This window comes from Leptopilina boulardi, unplaced genomic scaffold (assembly GCF_019393585.1).
Source record: "Leptopilina boulardi isolate dan_hultmark-lab unplaced genomic scaffold, ZJU_Lbou_2.1 LbouV2_362, whole genome shotgun sequence".
NCBI lineage: Eukaryota > Metazoa > Arthropoda > Insecta > Hymenoptera > Figitidae > Leptopilina > Leptopilina boulardi.
This window is the reverse complement of record NW_026137932.1, coordinates 4,313,767-4,331,407: the sequence shown is the minus strand read 5'-3', so window position 1 is coordinate 4,331,407 and position 17,641 is coordinate 4,313,767. Positions and strand designations below refer to the sequence as shown.

General features: G+C 25.0%; 3 protein-coding genes across 5 annotated transcripts in view; 1 reads left to right on the top strand and 2 right to left on the bottom strand.

The window, feature by feature from the left end:
- Positions 1 to 13,202, top strand: part of LOC127286812 (Bardet-Biedl syndrome 2 protein homolog) — a 61,020-nt gene extending 47,818 nt beyond the window's left edge. The window contains exons 5-12 of one of the 2 annotated variants that reach the window (XM_051313411.1): positions 3,480 to 3,561; positions 3,634 to 3,702; positions 6,018 to 6,229; positions 6,346 to 6,516; positions 6,587 to 6,691; positions 6,775 to 7,087; positions 7,320 to 7,574; positions 12,681 to 13,202. In XM_051313411.1, coding sequence (XP_051169368.1) covers positions 3,480 to 3,561; positions 3,634 to 3,702; positions 6,018 to 6,229; positions 6,346 to 6,516; positions 6,587 to 6,691; positions 6,775 to 7,087; positions 7,320 to 7,574; positions 12,681 to 12,775 — 1,302 coding nt within the window. In that variant the 3' untranslated portion in view covers positions 12,776 to 13,202. Of the gene's footprint in view, positions 1 to 3,479; positions 3,703 to 6,017; positions 6,230 to 6,345; positions 6,517 to 6,586; positions 6,692 to 6,774; positions 7,088 to 7,319; positions 7,575 to 12,680 lie in introns of both variants that reach the window. The other variant, XM_051313410.1, reaches the window with a different exon arrangement.
- Positions 1 to 17,641, bottom strand: part of LOC127286821 (egg protein CP422-like) — a 77,049-nt gene that overhangs the window by 10,395 nt on the left and 49,013 nt on the right. The window lies entirely within an intron of this gene.
- Positions 13,258 to 14,844, bottom strand: LOC127286820 (uncharacterized). Its single transcript, XM_051313422.1, has 3 exons — positions 14,571 to 14,844; positions 13,677 to 13,765; positions 13,258 to 13,460 (listed from the first exon to the last, which is right to left on the bottom strand). Exons 1-3 carry the CDS (start codon positions 14,743 to 14,745, stop codon positions 13,263 to 13,265), a joined length of 462 nt encoding a protein of 153 aa, XP_051169379.1. The 5' UTR covers positions 14,746 to 14,844; the 3' UTR covers positions 13,258 to 13,262.

Here is a 17,641-nt window from a genome sequence, read left to right as displayed (position 1 = left end):
AATTTTTATCCTTATGTAGCATAAAAATTTTATTACAATTATAAAATTTATTGTTTTTATATATATATTATATTTATCACAATGTTTTCTTTTTTATAATAAATTCTATCAATAAAATCGTTGGATATTAAAATATCGTCAATAAATATTATCAATATACATATATACATATAGTAATGTTGAATCTTCAAATTCACAATTTCTCACACGTAGTTTTGTTTTTCCATTTTCCTTATTAAAAAATAATAATACTCGTTGAATATGGAATTTTTTTTTTTTGGTCCAAAAGGGCTAGATGTGTTTTATATTTTTTTAATATCTGAAATTTTAAAAATATAATATTTATGATTAGCATTTATTTGGTATTTTTTTAAATGTTTTTGCAATGTTTATAAACTTTTGGCTTTTTTTAAATTAAAAATAATTTATTTATTGTTTGGAATTTTTTTTTCTGAAATTTTAATTCTTTCCAAAGAAGAATTAATGTTTTATTTTTACAGTTGAAAAAGATGAAAATAATTTATCAATAAAAATTTTCCCACTGCCTTTAAAATAATTTACAAATAAAAAAAATAATATAAAATATAATAATATAAATATACCAAATATATATTATAAAAATATAATAATAGAAATAGAAATTTATAAAAGAAATTGAATTTTCAAAAAAAAAATTTCGAATTCTTTAGATAAAAACATGCGTCAAAAGAAATAATGTAAGAAATTTGCATTTTAAATTCTCTGTGCGAGAAAGCAATTGAAGAAGCTTAATGCTAATTAGGATAAAAATGATAATTAGGAAAAATAATATTTATAGGCAATTAACTAAAAACCATTTGAGAAAAGACAATTAAGGAAAATAGAATAAATGAAAAATTTAATTTAGAAAGAATAGTAATGAAGGAAAAATGAAATTTAACTATAGAATAATAATATAAATTAGAAAGAAAAATAATTTTCAAATAATTTAATTTTAATTAATTTTTTTAATTATAAAGAAAAATAATTTTTAAATAATTTAATTTTACTTAACGTACGTTTAAATTTTTATTTTATATTATATTTTTTCTAATTGCAGTATAATAATAAATTTTCAATAGTGCAAGATTTTCGACAGCATTCATCTACTATTCCTGTTTGTTGTTTAGGATAATAAATTTCAGCACTTCTAAATTGTTCTAATGGTGAATTAAATCCTGTATTTTCACAAAACATTGATAATAAATTGCTCAGTGCATATGAGCACAATTGTATTTTTTGATTGAGTTTGTATTTAAATTTTTTTATTGGCATTGAAAATGTATTGTCACTCTTCATTATGATGAATATCAATGTAAACAAATAGAATATTTTCATACACTTCATTATATATAAATTTAATCACAATTGAATCACAGCATTTATAATATTTATCACAGTTTTAATGATTTTTTTTTCTTTTTAAATATAAATATTTAACAAAAGAAAATATTTTTTTTTCTATTTTGATATTTAAAATGTAATATTTATAAATATAATAAATTAAAATTAGAATTTTTTTTTTTTGAATCTTCTAAAACTTATTATGACTTGCGAATGTTTAGAACCTTCTTAATTTGTGAACATTAGAAAAATACTGCGGAAGTTTATAGAAAATTAAGCTGTTTTAAAATCAAAGGAAGATGATTTTAAAATTTTTCAAGGGCGGAGCAAAATTTCTATTGGCTTATAATTGATCCTAGCTTAGGACGTTTCTGTCATTATTTTGTACGTTGCTTTCATTAGAATAAAAATAATGGGGGTAAAATAGCAGTTAACTGATAAAAGTTTTTTTTTATTATTTAATTGTTAAATTTAAAAAAAAAATTATAATAAAAAAAATGTTAATAATAAATATATTATGTTAATAATGTTAATAAAAAATTTAATAAATTGTAAAGAAATGAAAAATATAGAGGAATAAAAATAAAATGTAAAAGTTAAAATAAGGACACAACCCATGTAGAAAATAATCATGGAAGACTGGCAATGGGTGCGACATATTATCTATAAAGTTTTTGTAACGTTTAACAAGAAACGTACAACTATACAGATATTATCATGAATCTGTACAGTGAAACTATCTAGTTTCACTGTCTAGTTAAATTGTGACAAAACTATCTAGAAAAGTCCTAGTTTAAACAGAATTAACATAACCTTTTTGCTTGTAGTTAACTGTATAGAAATTGTATAGAAACTGTACAGAATTTCAATATTAAGAATATATTATATTATAAATATTATATGTTAGAATAATTAATAAATTATTATTTAAAATATATACATGAAATACATATAAAATTATAATTATTATTACTTTAGCATATATATTTAATTAATTTTATAAATTCGTAAACTATATACAACTATGTAATATAAATTATTATTATTTAATTATTTTATAGGGGAGATGTATGCAGGTTGAGACAGTTGATATTATATTAAATTTTGTATTTTTAAAATTAATTACTATTTTCTTAGGCAATGTTGATGCTCTGACCAATACTTTTTGAACGACAAATAATAACACAAATAATTCAGTAAAATATAATTTATTCATATAAACTTGTCAACAATTTTACTTTTATTTTAGTAACTCTTCTGAAAAGTGATTTATTGATATTAACTTTCTTCCAACACTGCTAACAAAAACAATCATCATAACCTAAAATATCGCTTGCGTCACGGTCAGAGTTGCCAATGACCCTACCTAAACGCTACTGCGCTTGCGTTACGACAACTCTCTTATAGGTCGAAAAAAGCGCGCTTATATAAAATGCTTAATAATAAGAAAACTTTAATAAAGCAATATAAAAATATTTTTACTATTGAATTTTTTTTGTTAATTATATTGCTTCCAAATAAAAAAATACTAATTTCCTTAATATACTTAAGTATATAATAACAATAATAATAATAATTTTATTATATTTATATCATTATTATAATTATTTTTTAAATAAAATATTCTTTCCCTCTACACTTTTTAATAAATGAAGCTTCTCATTGGTTTTTCCATTTCTTGTTTGTCCATTACTTGCTGAGGACCAATAGTAGAGATGGATTTCTCCTGTCTGCTAGATAATTCTAGATTTACGATATAGTTTCTATCTAGTTTAACTATATATTAAAACTACATAGTAACTAGCCTATCAAATCGTTACACTTTTAGATAGTTTCTGTACAGATTATCTATGTCGCGCCAGTATAGTATCAAGAAAAACTAGAGAGTATCGTTATAGTGCCATGACTATTTTCCACATGGGAAATAAAAATATAGAATATAGTTATAAAATTATATAATTAATTATTTTAATTTCTCAATAATTCATTGCGAGTTTCACATTTATTAAATGATTTTGAAAATTTTCATTTATTAAAAAAAAATTATGAAAATAATTTTTACATTATTTTGATTTGAGTTAAGAATTGTAACTTTAATTTGTAATTTTTTTTTACAGTCAAAACATAAAATTACGTCCATGAAAACATTTGACATAAATGGTGATGGTGTTTTGGAACTAATTACTGGTTGGACAAATGGTAAAGTTGATGCAAGAATTTGTTCAACTGGTGAAATTATTTTTCGAATTCAATTAAACTCGGCGATTGCAGGAATTGTTGAAGCCGATTATAGAAGAACTGGTAGAGCAGATTTAGTCATTGTATCTGAGAACGGAGAAGGTATTGTTATAATTTAATTTAATGAATTAATAAAAAAATTAATCAAGAATAGAAGGGAAGACTCGATAATTAAGATAATTAAGAGATAAATTATTACTTGAATAAATTGTTTTTGGGCGCCAGTCCTTTTTTTGGGATAAAATAAAAAAAATAAATAATTAAGGAATAAAAGAATTAAATATTAAATCAATTAAATAAATTTTTTTCTAATCGTTAAATTAGTCTGGAAAATATTTCAATTTTTGGTTAACAGTAGAGAGGGCTGTTCGTAAAACCATATTCGAAAAGGTTATTCTATTTTATATTCAATAAAACATAAAATTTTCGAAAAAGATTAATAACTTTCTTTATTTAATTTTTAAACATGATAAAAATTTAATTTAGACTCAATATAATATCAAAATATTATATTCATAAGAAAAAAAATGGTTTAATTATTCTTATTCAAGAATAAGGATTTTTTAATTCGAGGAATGAAAGGAAAAATTGAAATATAAATCAAATGAATGATATTTCAGTTAATTTAATTTAGAAAAATAAATTCATTTTTGAAAAGTTTTAAACTTAATGATAATTAATATTAAATTCAAAAGAAAAATTAAATCAAATTCATTATTAGAAAAATCAAGCAAAGAACAATTTTAAAATAACATTCATAATTATGTAATATAAAATTTTGCCAGAAAATTCAAAAAATTAATTGAATTAAAATGGCCGTTGACAACGAATTTCCAATAGAGATTTCCAAACAATTCCTTCTTCTTATTAAATTAATTTCTTTATTTCCTTTTTTATTAATTATATTAAATTTCTTTTTACGAATTGATGTTATACTTTATTTTCTTCAAAATTATTATGAAGATTCCAATATTTAAAAGAAATTATTAAGACACAAAAACGTCTGATTTATACAAAATCACATTAAAGAATGAACAAAAAGATGTTATTTGTTTTTCTCCTAGGAGATTTCGTTACCAACCAAAAAAAAAAAATTAATATCAAAAAGAACATTTATAAATCGCGACAAAAAATAAATTCGACGATCGGTGAAAAGGTTTTCTCATGAATCTTGATGTCGATTTGGTCCAAATTAAAAAAGTGTGAAAATTCAAATTTAATAAAAAAAAGATCTTCTTAAAATTAATTCAGTGAATTCCTGTTGCATTTACAAAGCAGAAGGCTCTGAACTAAGGGTACAGGAAAGAAAGAGAATAGTGATTAATTTTATAATTAGGTTACAATTTATTTAGACAAGTATTTTTAGTTACAACAATTCGTTCTTATGAGAGAGAGAGGGAATCTCGAACCAACCAATCCAGGAAATAGAGAGTTCTGCATTCAACTTAAAATTCAGTAGTAGGTGTGTTGAAAGAAAAAGTACCACTGCTGTGTCCTTTGTTGTCACAGGAAAAGAGCTGGTACCAGCGTGAGTTTATGACGTCCGGAAGATTGACGGGCCCAGGTATAACCGCAAGTCCGGAGTTCTATTAGGCGTGATGAAACTCCCAATAATGAGTCTCTTCCAAAAAAAGGAAGAATGGATAATTGCCCAATATAATGAGAAGTAAAGATCCTCGTTTAATGTAGAGGATTTTGACACTTGATTTTCACTTTCGTATAAGAAAATTATGCACTTGAACTAGAAGACGTCGACTGGTACCAAGAATGAGGTTGATGTTATACGTATGAAGAGGATTTCAGAACTGGTCTCTCCGTGAAAATGTAGTCCTTTTATACTGAATTTTCGTAAGAGAATAGATAAAATTTTATTGTCGTACTATATATTTTTCACCCTTATTTTGTCGCAAGAAAAACGCAACTCGGTATAGATTTAAGTAATCTTATAATATGAATATTAAAGTTACGGTGACGTAACAATATAATGAATATTGGGGACTTATATCTAAATAACGATATACTTCGTTATAGACCAAATTAATTCCTGATTTACTAGTCACACAAATAATACTATTTTGGATTTAACCGGACTAATTCCGGATAATAGAAACCCGACTCTAAAGCGGACTGTTTCGGATTAATTCCACATTCCTCAATATTAACCAAAGTAGTAACTATTGGTCAGAAGGCAACATGTCTTTTACGCCGACAGTGATCAGTTCTTATAGAACTTGAGACTCAAATTTTGATTTTAAATTTAAGTTTTTTATCTCGATCTGAAATTGCACTGGCCGTTACGTCCCAAAAGGCAAGTGCTTGACATTTGAAATCGATAAAGGATTTAGCCAAAGTACTACTTTGCAATTACTCCCATTTTAGACGTACGCTCATAATCTTCGAATGTTTATATGTTTCAGTACGTGGATATCTATCAGGAACGACTATGGATATTTCAGAACCAGGTGAACTTTATCGTCATCTTTTGACTAAAAAAGAAGCACTTGAAGTGGAAATTCGTCAACGACAAGTTTCTACTCCAAGTCTTTTTATGGGCACAAAATTAGCAGTTAATTTAACTTCAACGAGAGGTGCTGTACGTTTAGCCTTAGCATCTGGTCCTGGACTAGTGGTAATTATACAGCAAGCGAAAAGAATAAAGTATTTTTTATTTGTTAAGTTATAGTAATAGTTTAATGATGTCCTCTTGAATATAAAAAAAGTAAAAATACTATAATATTTTTATAGATATTTTGTGCCATCGTCTTTGCAGAAGAAATATTTGAGGGCGAAACATTTGTAGCTCATCCAAGAAAACCGACTGGTGAATTGGAAATTGAACTTCGTCCACCAAAAGATGGTCCTATTGATATTCATATGAAAACTTTTGTAGGAAGTCCTGGTTCAGATTTATTACAAGTAATTTCTTTAAAAATGTAATTTCTGGATAAAATTCTTAAATACATATTTATTTTATGTTCTTTTTTAGGTTTATGAGCTTATGCAACAGTTACCCTCCTTTTGCATGTATGAAATAATAAATCCAGCTGATGCAAAAATTGAAGATTTAAAAGATACTGGTGTTAAGTTTGAGGTTTTAATTTTGGATTATTATTATTTTCATGACTTCATTGAAAAAATAATTTAAATCTTAATTAAAAACTTTTAATTATTCAGACTGGCGACAGACCACAACGAATTGCATTGTGGTTAAATAGAAGTTTGGCTATTTCGGAAGAATTAGAAATAGACGTGGATGGTCCAAATGCTGGAAGATTAGATCTCTGCTTGCGTGGATTAAGAGACAATAAACTACATTTTTTAAGTGTGAACGCAAGTGGAAGAGTCAATATGTTAACTACAGATCCAACATTTGCTGGAGACGTTGTTCAATCATTAGCCAATTATCTTGGTATTGTAGAACTTAGTTCGGAAGCTAATTTTCCAGCAGAGGAAAAAAGAATGGTTGAAATTCTAGAAAAAGTTAAAGGTAATAAAATATGTTTCAAGGAATTGTTTAGAATATTTTCGAGGGCAATATTGAGACTGTCAATACGGTTTTTAAATTGTGAATAATTTTTGCACCTACCGATTATGTTACTCTTAACTATTGCCTTTTTCTATCACCAAAATAATTTCACAGGACGACGCGATGCAGGAAAATCATGGCGTTTTATTTAGAAAGAGAATATAAAATTATAATTCTATTGTTCATTTTCTAGAATTAAAAGAAATTGAAGTAAAACTACAAACTGAAGCGGCAGGAGTTACAAATGTATTAAAAGCTCTGATGATTCGTTTGGAAGACTCAAGAATTCTTGACGATGCAAAAGGAATGAGAAAAAGAATTACACAATTACAAAATGTTGGAGAAAATTTTATGAGAGAAAATGAGATCCGAGATAACAATTATAAAGAACTTACTTCAGCACTTAAAGAGTTAAACTCTGGTGTACAGAATGCTTCCAGGATAAGAGGTATGAAAAACATTTAAAATTTCTATTAATCATATTATGTATATATTATTTTAATAATATAATTTTCCTTAATAAAATTAACGATTTTCATTTTAATAATTATTAATTTAAAAGCCAAGTAATCAAACAGAATTATTCCTCTATCGTCCAGTTATTAAAATTAAAACTTTGTGGAGTTTTTTTTTAAATATTTAATAAAAGATTAAATGAACGTAATTGTATATAATTATTCGTTTTCTAACATTATTTTATTGACTTTAAAAAAATATGGTAAACATTATAATCATACAATGTGTATAATCTATTTGAAGGACGCTTAAAGTAATTATTGTGCAAGTTTCATGAGTAACAGCAGGTGTTTAATTTAAACAAATATTATTTATTTTATAAATTTTCCCAAAAAATATGTTATTTCAACATATTATTATTTTAGAATAAGAAAATATTACTAATATAATTTTCTGAAGTAAATGAAGTTAAAAAATTTAAGTAAATTGAAACATAATTATATGCGTACATTAATAAAAAGAATTGATTAATTTTATAAAACACAAAAAATGTGTTACCAATTTTTCCAATTTAATTAAGTGCACGCGTATAAAATTAATGGTTATTATGTTATAGTTACTTTCACTTGTATCAATATGTATATTAATATATTGATAAGAAAAACGTCTATAAATTTGGGATAACTTTTGTAATACATAACAATAACTCACGTTAAATATCATATTTGAAATTTTTTTGTATCGAACAAGTTAAATACACAAATTTTATTCTCAACATGTACAATGTTTTAATATAAGAAAAACATCAGGTAGGAAAATCTTATTTAGCTATTTATGGTTTAAATTATTCAGTTTTTTAATTAACAAAAATTTCTTTTATTACCCACAGATATGAAAATTGAATAATCAGTACATTAATAACAATTTTCAATATTAAATTATTAGCGAGTAAAAAGAAAATAATAAAAAAAAATGGATACATTAATTGTAAGAAGTCCACTAGCAGCCGTACAACTTATTCCAATCATTAATTACTTAACGATGTTGAATAATTTTTTATTCACTGAAAAAAAATTGCAACCAGATAATAAAAATAAACATATACCAATTGTTAATGCACTCTATGAATATTTGGAAGAGTATCATGATAATTCAACTATGATTGAAAAATTAATTCGAAATTTGTTAAAAGACAGTGATTTATACGGAGAAGAAGAAAATGAAAAAGTTGATGAAATTTTTGTTAATACAATGTTTGAATACATCATTACTTCCCTTGTATTTGAAAAATATGGAAATATCTATGGATTTTTGGCTGATACAATTCGCAATGTTAAAAATTTTAAATTTGATTATATTTTACAAGCAATGAAAGAAACTTTAGCAAATGCAACATTCGAAAATGAATATGGTTCTGATTCAATTCTTACTGAATTATCTGTTAATAGAATATATACAGATATAATTATGCCATTTTTTCCTGAACCAAAAACTAAACTCAGTATATTATCACTTGATTATATTTTTGCACAAGCTGGTTCAATGTATCTTCGACTTGGAAGAATTAATAATTCCTATTTTAATGACAATAATTTTAGATACTCTTATGAAAACTTGTTTGATGAATATATAATAGTAGGACACATGATAAAGAATTTAGTTCATTATGAGAAAATTGATCATTTGACATTAAGAGTTTTTGCTCTACCAGCTCTTTTCTATTATATTTCTACTGAAGATAAAGTGAAACACGAAATTATAACAAATGTAATTTTTAATCCTCTTCATTGGGAGACAGCTTATCAAAATTTTTTTGAATACATAATCAATTCTTACAACCAAATAAAACATCAATTAATTAATGACTATACATATCAAATGCATTTAGAATTTTCGCATTTTCAAAATCGAGCTGCAATGGCAAAATCTATTATAGATTTAAATTGTACTTTTTTGAATGAGAAGAATAAAACTCTGGGAAATTTTACAATTGACGATTGTAGTCCTGCAGTTGTTTTACCTAACATAAATAATTGGTATAAGGATCAAATTCATACTTTGGGTGAAACATACGGAAATTATGATTTAGAATTAACAAAAAAATGTTTTAATGAAATTTTAATTGGTAATCTTACTGGTATAGTAATAAAATTAATAGTTACTAATGATAAATTGGTAAATGATAATTTTAATAATTTACATTATTTGTCTTATGATTTATTTGAATTTTATTACATTGATAATAAAACATCAGATTATTATGCTTTAATACGAGAAAATTATTCTGTTACATTTATCAGAGAGCTTGATGATCCACAATTATTTCTGAAAATAATTGGTCAATCTCTTTATCGATTTATACAATTTGCAAATAGAATTATTTTAAAGTTTTCGAATGAAGGAATAAATGAATTTTCTGAAGAATTAATGAAATACAAAAAACAACGTTTTAAATCCTATTTAAATCTTTCCAACTACAGTTTAAAAAATAATGAATGGTGGAAGGAATTTGGATTATCATTGGTGCCATTTTATCCTTGTTTATCAAAAATCGTCAACTATTATAATAATGAAGAAAATTTATGTGAAGAAAATAATTTAAAATTTCTAAATAAATTTACCAAAGATATATCTTCGTATATAACACATCCAAATACGCAATCTCTTCTTTCTATATTTGGTACAACTCTCAAAGGAATATTTATAAAAGATATGATTACTAACGTAATAGAAAAATCAGTACTAATACAAAATGCATCTGAAGCTTTGTTGCAAAATAAAACAGATATTAAAGTATATTATAATCAAATTTCTTTACATCTAGAAGATCCTAAATTTGAAGCAATTTCAATAACTGAAGACGGTATTAAATTAGTATCACAATTCATTGATGATTTAAGGGGAAAAATTAATTACAATTTTACATCCGTTAATTATATTCTAAATGAAATGAAAATTATGAAATACAGTTATGTCAGAAACATTGGAAATGTTGGTGAAAATAGAGATCGAACATTGTTTGCAAATAGTTTGTATTTTAATACCAGTTTTGGCTATAAGTTCATAAATATTTATGACATGGGAACTGCAATATTAAGAACTAATTATGAAACTAAAGAGAAAATATTTACTACAATGATTCTCGATTTTCCAAAAAATGGGAAAAAATATGTTAAAATAAATAATGTAACTTTTGAATATGAATTTAATTATTTTTTATATGAAATTAATAATCAACTTCGAAGTATAATTCCAAGAATACGGTTTTCTGGGATATTTTCTGACATTAATAACAATAATGAAAAATGTTTGGATAATGAATATTTAAAATTAACAAAACATTCTACTGAATGTTCAAGACATTGGGGTTTAATGAAACTACTTAAGCAAAGAGAGGATGCACTACAATTATTAAAACATAATGTAATTATTGATGGTGAAAATGTTTTATCCGAAGATGAAATACGTAATGAATTGAAGAAATACATTTTACCAAAAGAAAATGTATTTGTATATTACTTTGTTATACATTGGATACATGAAAGAAAATTTTTCGAGCAATCTGATTGGAGTAAAATTTGTAAAATAGACAATTCCGATCTTTTCAATAAACTTCGGTATGATATAATTTTAGATAATAACAATATAACAATCATTGATGGAGAATCAAGAATTAATTCTCTTTATACGTACAGAGAAAGATGTAAGATTGAAGAGGGAACATCGATAGAAAATATAATTAAAAATTTCAATGATGAAAAAGCAGGTTTTTCGGTCACATTTGAAGATTACTATGCTATACGAAATTTTGCTACATCAGGAGATACGAGAATAACTGGTGATACACGTGAAGCGAAACTTATGAAACTTGCTTTATATAAATTAGCCATAAGACAATCTGATGATTTAATACAGGATTTTAAATTCACATTATTTCAAATCGATTCAAAATCTACTGATATTGTTAACAATGAACTGTCTACAGGAAAACGTATTATTTTGCAAAAATTTACATTAACTTCAACAAGTATAACATCTGCCACACGATTTTCGTCGTACGCATCAAATGGATTTACAAATATTCTTTATGAAATAAAATTTACCGATCCTTATTTTAGTGCAATAATCAAACAAGAAATTAAAGAATTTGAAAAATTTAATGAAAATAAAGTAATTCTTTTACCTGGTAGTAAATTTGAAATTACATCAACTGTAGTTGCAGAAATAGAAGGAATGGGTAAAGTTTTAAAAGTTCAACTCAAACATGAAAGTATTGAAAAGTATGAAAGTTATAAACGTATCATGAGAGAAATAGGAAAAATTAAATTGTAAATACGTAAAAGACATTTAGAATTATCAAAATAATAATTTTTATCTAAAGTTTTAAGTTAGATTATTAATATCGTATATTAAAAAATAGGGTAAAACATTTTTGATAAATAAAATAATGTAGTTAATATATCGTTTAATTAATTATTTTCCCAGTCACATTTTATAAAACTTTTTATGACTCCTGAGGGATCGGAAACTATAAATCTGCAACAAATTTGTCGCACATTCATACAGTTTAAATAATTTTTATCATCGTCATAGAAATCTACATTACCGACTGATGGCAAAACAGAAAAATGATATAAAAATTACCGACATAGAAATCTACATTACCGACTGATAGTAAAACAGCTTTGCCTTCAGTCGATAATGTAGATTTCTATGTCGGTAATTTTTTATGGCATCATTTTTTCCTGTTTTACCATCAGTCGGTAATGTAGATTTCTATTTCGGTAATAAAATATCGCAAAAGAAAGAATTATTATAAAATAAAAAGTTTAATACTGCGAGGATCAGAGAGAATCAACAATATGTTAAAAGTATTTGGTGAGATACGTTGGTGATCATTTAGATTTAAAATATTTTTACTATCATCAGAGAAAAATTAAAAATTTCAGAAATTATATTTTGTGGTCCCCCATGTTTAATATTTAAAAAGTGCCATGCGGCATCAAAAAACAGGCATTATTAAATAAAAATTGAATATTGATAACAATACTCGTGACTTTTCTATACTTACTGATAATATTTTGAATTTTAATTCTAGTTGGAAGTGCTGCGACTAATGCAATCAATCGATGTAGGGCGGCAATAAAAGATGAGAATCCAAAGGCGTTAATTCAAGCTATTCGAAACGGATAAAAATTTGGATGATGGAAAAAAAATTGCAGAAGTTATTTATGATTCTAAATCTAAACTGATTGTGAGAAAATAAAGAAAATCGGAGATCAGTTTTAAAATCATAGTTTAAAAACATTTCGTGGGAAAATTCGTGTCTCTTGTCGACTTTACAAATTCCATGACATATATAAAAATAATGACTGAATATTTTTTAAGTAATTTTTAATGAGGCACGGGAACTATTGTTTTTCATGTAAAATATTGTGCGAGTGAATCTAAAGGTTTGAAGTAAAGTAAAATAATTATTATTTAGATTATAGGATAAGAATTGCAATTAAGTTAAAAAATATAATTGTGCAATGATTAATGTAAGGAATGTAATGTATATTTGGTGCCTTAAACTGTACTTTATGCAGAAAATGTAAATAAACATTACTTTTTAACAAAATGTTCTATTTATAAATTATATTATTAATAGCCAACTTTGATATTAAAAAAAAAAATTCTTTTATTTCGATTCATATGTCTTATTACATACAAGAAGTGGATTTTTTCTACAGTATTCTATATTGCTACAACATTTAGCTACTTTGTCCATTAATTCTTGCTTGGTGAAAGATGATCTCGGAACTCTCGTAAAATATTCTCCAATAATTTCCTCCGTTTCCGCCTCAGTTAAATTGAAAATAGCGTCGATTCCCGTTTCCTATTTAAATATTTCAAAATATTTTAGTAAATAGTGATATTCAAAAAAATTATCTAAAAATTAATAGGAAATATCATATAGAATCAATTCTATACATGCATGATAAAGCGTTATTCATTAATTTTATTAAAATTTAATTTTTACTTCTATGTACAAATTTTTTTTCGTTTATTGAAAGAGTATAGAAAATGAATATATAGTAATATCGTTACTTACAATTGGAAGTTTTGTAAATTGAAATGTGATTAATTTGTCTCGAATGTAAGCCAGTGATTCTCTTTTATTTCTATAGCGTTTTTCCATAACTAAAACATTTTCCAATTGGCATTATTTATTATATTTTAATTTGGGTTGTTTTTATTTTAATATATAATATAATTCTTAAGAGGATGCAAGAATTAATACTAAATGTAGAAAAAGGAATGATAAAATAGCTAACTGCATACATATATTGTTTTATTAAAATATAATCCATAATTAATTTAATTAGTAGTAAGGCAGGGAAAGTAAATGAAGATTATAAATATTAATTTAATTAATTAACTAAAGTAATTAAATTAATTAAATTCATTAATTACATTAATCAAATAAATTAAAGAATTTAATTAACTAAGTTACTTAACGAAACTAATTAACAAAATTGATTAAATTAATTAAAAAAATTTATAAAATTAATTAAGTAAATTAATCAAATTAAATAAATGAATTAATTATTAACAATTAAGTTAATGGGGCCATTAATTAAAAAAATGTATCCCCTTCAAAAAGATTTAATTAAATCCTAAAATATTAAAATAATTAATTACTAAAATTTATCAAACAGACGCAAATAAAAAAGGAGAGATGAAATTACTTTATATTTCTATACTAAGATATTTTAAGTGAAATCCACTTTCTGTAAGTAAATAGTTATGAGATAAACAATCGTAAATATAAAATATGATTATCATTTTTAAAAATTAAATTATTCTGATTTCTTAATAATGAAAATTTTAATTATTTTGATGAATTTTTATATTATATGATGAATATATAAATGTTTTTCAAAAAAAAAAAAAAAATAAATAAAAATTGACGAATATCTTCCTTTCTGTCCAGTAAATAAATTACCATATTTTTTCCTTGGAATATGTACTTCTCTTTTCAACCGTGAACCATGACAAAGTTCTAACATAATTTCCAAAAATGTATTTTTACAATCAGAATTTTTTGCTTCAGAATAATTAATGACAATAAGGACAATAAAACTGAGAAGCACAATAACTCTTCTTTCATTTAGAGTCATCCTTTCGATGAAGAATAAGTGAAACACTAACTCTTTGAATTAATTTCAGATATTTTTTAAAATTCTTCTTATCCAAACGTACGTGCTCAAAGTGATCTCTTACAATCGTCTTAATAGCTATTTACCTGTCTCTTTGGTTTATGAATACTCTGTCATGGAGTAGGAATGCAGTTTCCATGGATCATATAATATTGCAACATATTTATAATCCCATGAAAACAGGTGTCAAGTCGAGGCCACTGTCCTATCATTTATTCATTGTTAGCAAAATCAATTATTTATTAATATAAACATAAAGATTCCTGAATGTCTAAGACATTCTTAAAGATAAAATTTCTTTAAAGTGTACATATATATAATAAATAATCAGAAATATTCTAATTGCAATGTTAGGAAAATATTTATGAAATTTAATCACAACTTAACGATAATATTAATTCCATATAATATTAAGCATTCCAGGTTGAAGTGACCCAGGTCATAATTTAGAATACCGGAAAAATTTAATTAAAAATTTTACACAAACTTTAAATCCTATTTGATGAAATATCAAATATTGAGATTATTAATTTATTTATAAACAAATGTGAAAAATTAAATAGGATAAAAATATCAAGTTTTTGTGCTACATAAAATATTTACAAGTTTATTATTTGAAAAATGGTTGTTGAATTGAATTTATCAAATATTTAGTTATATCATAAAAAATTTAATATAATTTTTTATAATAAACCATAAAAATACACTTCTTGAAAATCTGTAGGAATAAATGTTTTATTTCAAACTATTGATGTTTTAAATCAATCAATTTCTTTTAAATTATTAAACCAAACAATATTGGCATTATTTCCTTCATGGGTTCAGATTATAAAATATTTCTTTATGGTCATGTTTTTAAATGAAGTTATGCATACTTATAACTCAAGTTGATAAATTAAAATAAATGCAATTCGACAATTTTAAAGGCATTAAATATAAACATAAGGTAAAGTTTACAAATCGTATATAATTTAAATAATATACGTGCCAGATATATATATTATAGATTTCTCCGAGTCAGTAAAATAGGGTAAAAGAGAAACAATTCTCTTTTACATTTCAAAAGGACAGCTGTCCTCTTCAAGAACTATTTTCCTAACTTTAAAATTAAAACTCAAGTTGTTTTTACAAATATCAAATAGTAACAATATAAATTTACTGATAAAAAGAAAATTCAAATCACATCAAGGTAATTGATTTAGAAATATCTTCCTCAAAGCGAATACTTATATATATATTTATTTATTTATGTAAAATCAAAATTAGTTCTATGCTATAAAAATATAAACCTAATTTAAATAATTTCAAATTGTGAATTTTTTGCAGTTGTTTTAATTAATTAAATTAATTTGAAAGATAAATTTCCCCTTTAAAATGTGGGCTTGCAAATTATTGTTATGTAACATTATTATAATTTACTTCCAAAGCAGTGCAACGCAATCTGAATGGTTTCAGAAATTAATAAATTACATTCAAATTGATTCAAGGAAATATCAAGTATTCCTTATTTCTAACAATAATGATATTGACAATGGAACAAACCATGTTCTGAAAATACCAAAACACTTTCCATCTCAGCTAGTCAGTTTTAATTGTTTGACAGAATCTAGAACAATTTGCTTGAAAAATTATCATCAGTTTCCTGAAGATCCACGACAAACAAATTTGCATATCATCCTTCTATCACGGAACGTATCAAAATGCATTCGACAAACTATCGATGTGATCGATTTGTTAATCACCTTATCAAAAGGTAGAACCCGACCAAAATGTTTAGTTATCCTTTCCACAGAGAACAACAAAGTCTCTTACAAGAAATTATTACGTCAAATGTGGAACAAGCAAATTTTGGATGCCACTATCCTCAAGATTGACAAGAAATCATTTGTGGGCAATTATTTTCAGGATAGTACAATTGAAGATGCAACAATTATCCAGTACAATCCATTTTCAAAAGCATTGACAAAATCGAGATTGTCATCAAAATCTGTGTGGTTTCCCGACAAACTTCGCAATTTGCATCAAAGTCGCTTGAAAGTAGCTCTTCAGAGTGTGTTCCCTCTGGCGAAAGTATTGCGCAATGCTTCAGGACATGTAACTAAATCTTCAGGAGTAGATGCAAATGTTATCAAATTTATGGCAAGGGAAATAAACTTTTGCCTCAAACTAATTGCATATAATTATACCAACTTTGGACCTTATGATATAAACGAACCTAGATCTGAAAAGCGTCAGGGATTAACGACAATGTTAGCTAGAAATGAATTAAATATTTTGGCAAATATTCTTCCAGGAAAACAAATACAAGATTATATTTGGTCTGAGGTCAGCAGAGAAATAGATCATGCTATCTTAAAAGTAATTGTGCCTATTCAGAAAATCAAGGTTTCATCTTGGATTATTACTGGAAGAATGGTCTGTACAAGTGCCGCAAGTATTGCATTGATTCTTTTGCTATTGATTCTAGCAAGATTTTTGAAGTTGGAAAAAGATGTATGGCAATTTTTTGTCCTTCTTCGAATGATTTTCACATTCGTTGCTGACAAAAAGCCGAAAAAAACTGCTGATCAGATTATTTATGTTTTTTTGTCGCTCACATCGATGATATTGTCAATGGGAATATTCGAAGTTTGTACTGATTCAAACGTTAACTATGAAATTGAGATTAAAATGGACAACTTAGAGGATTTTATAAAATCGGGTTTGAAACCAATGATTGACAAAGGAATGAGGAACTATATGTTACCTTTCAGCAACGGATCGGTAAGAATCATTTTAGAAAATGCTAAAACCGGAGATATAAATCAACAGGCTGTTTGTTTAGAGGAATTAGTAAAGTATCGTAACGTCGGCTGCA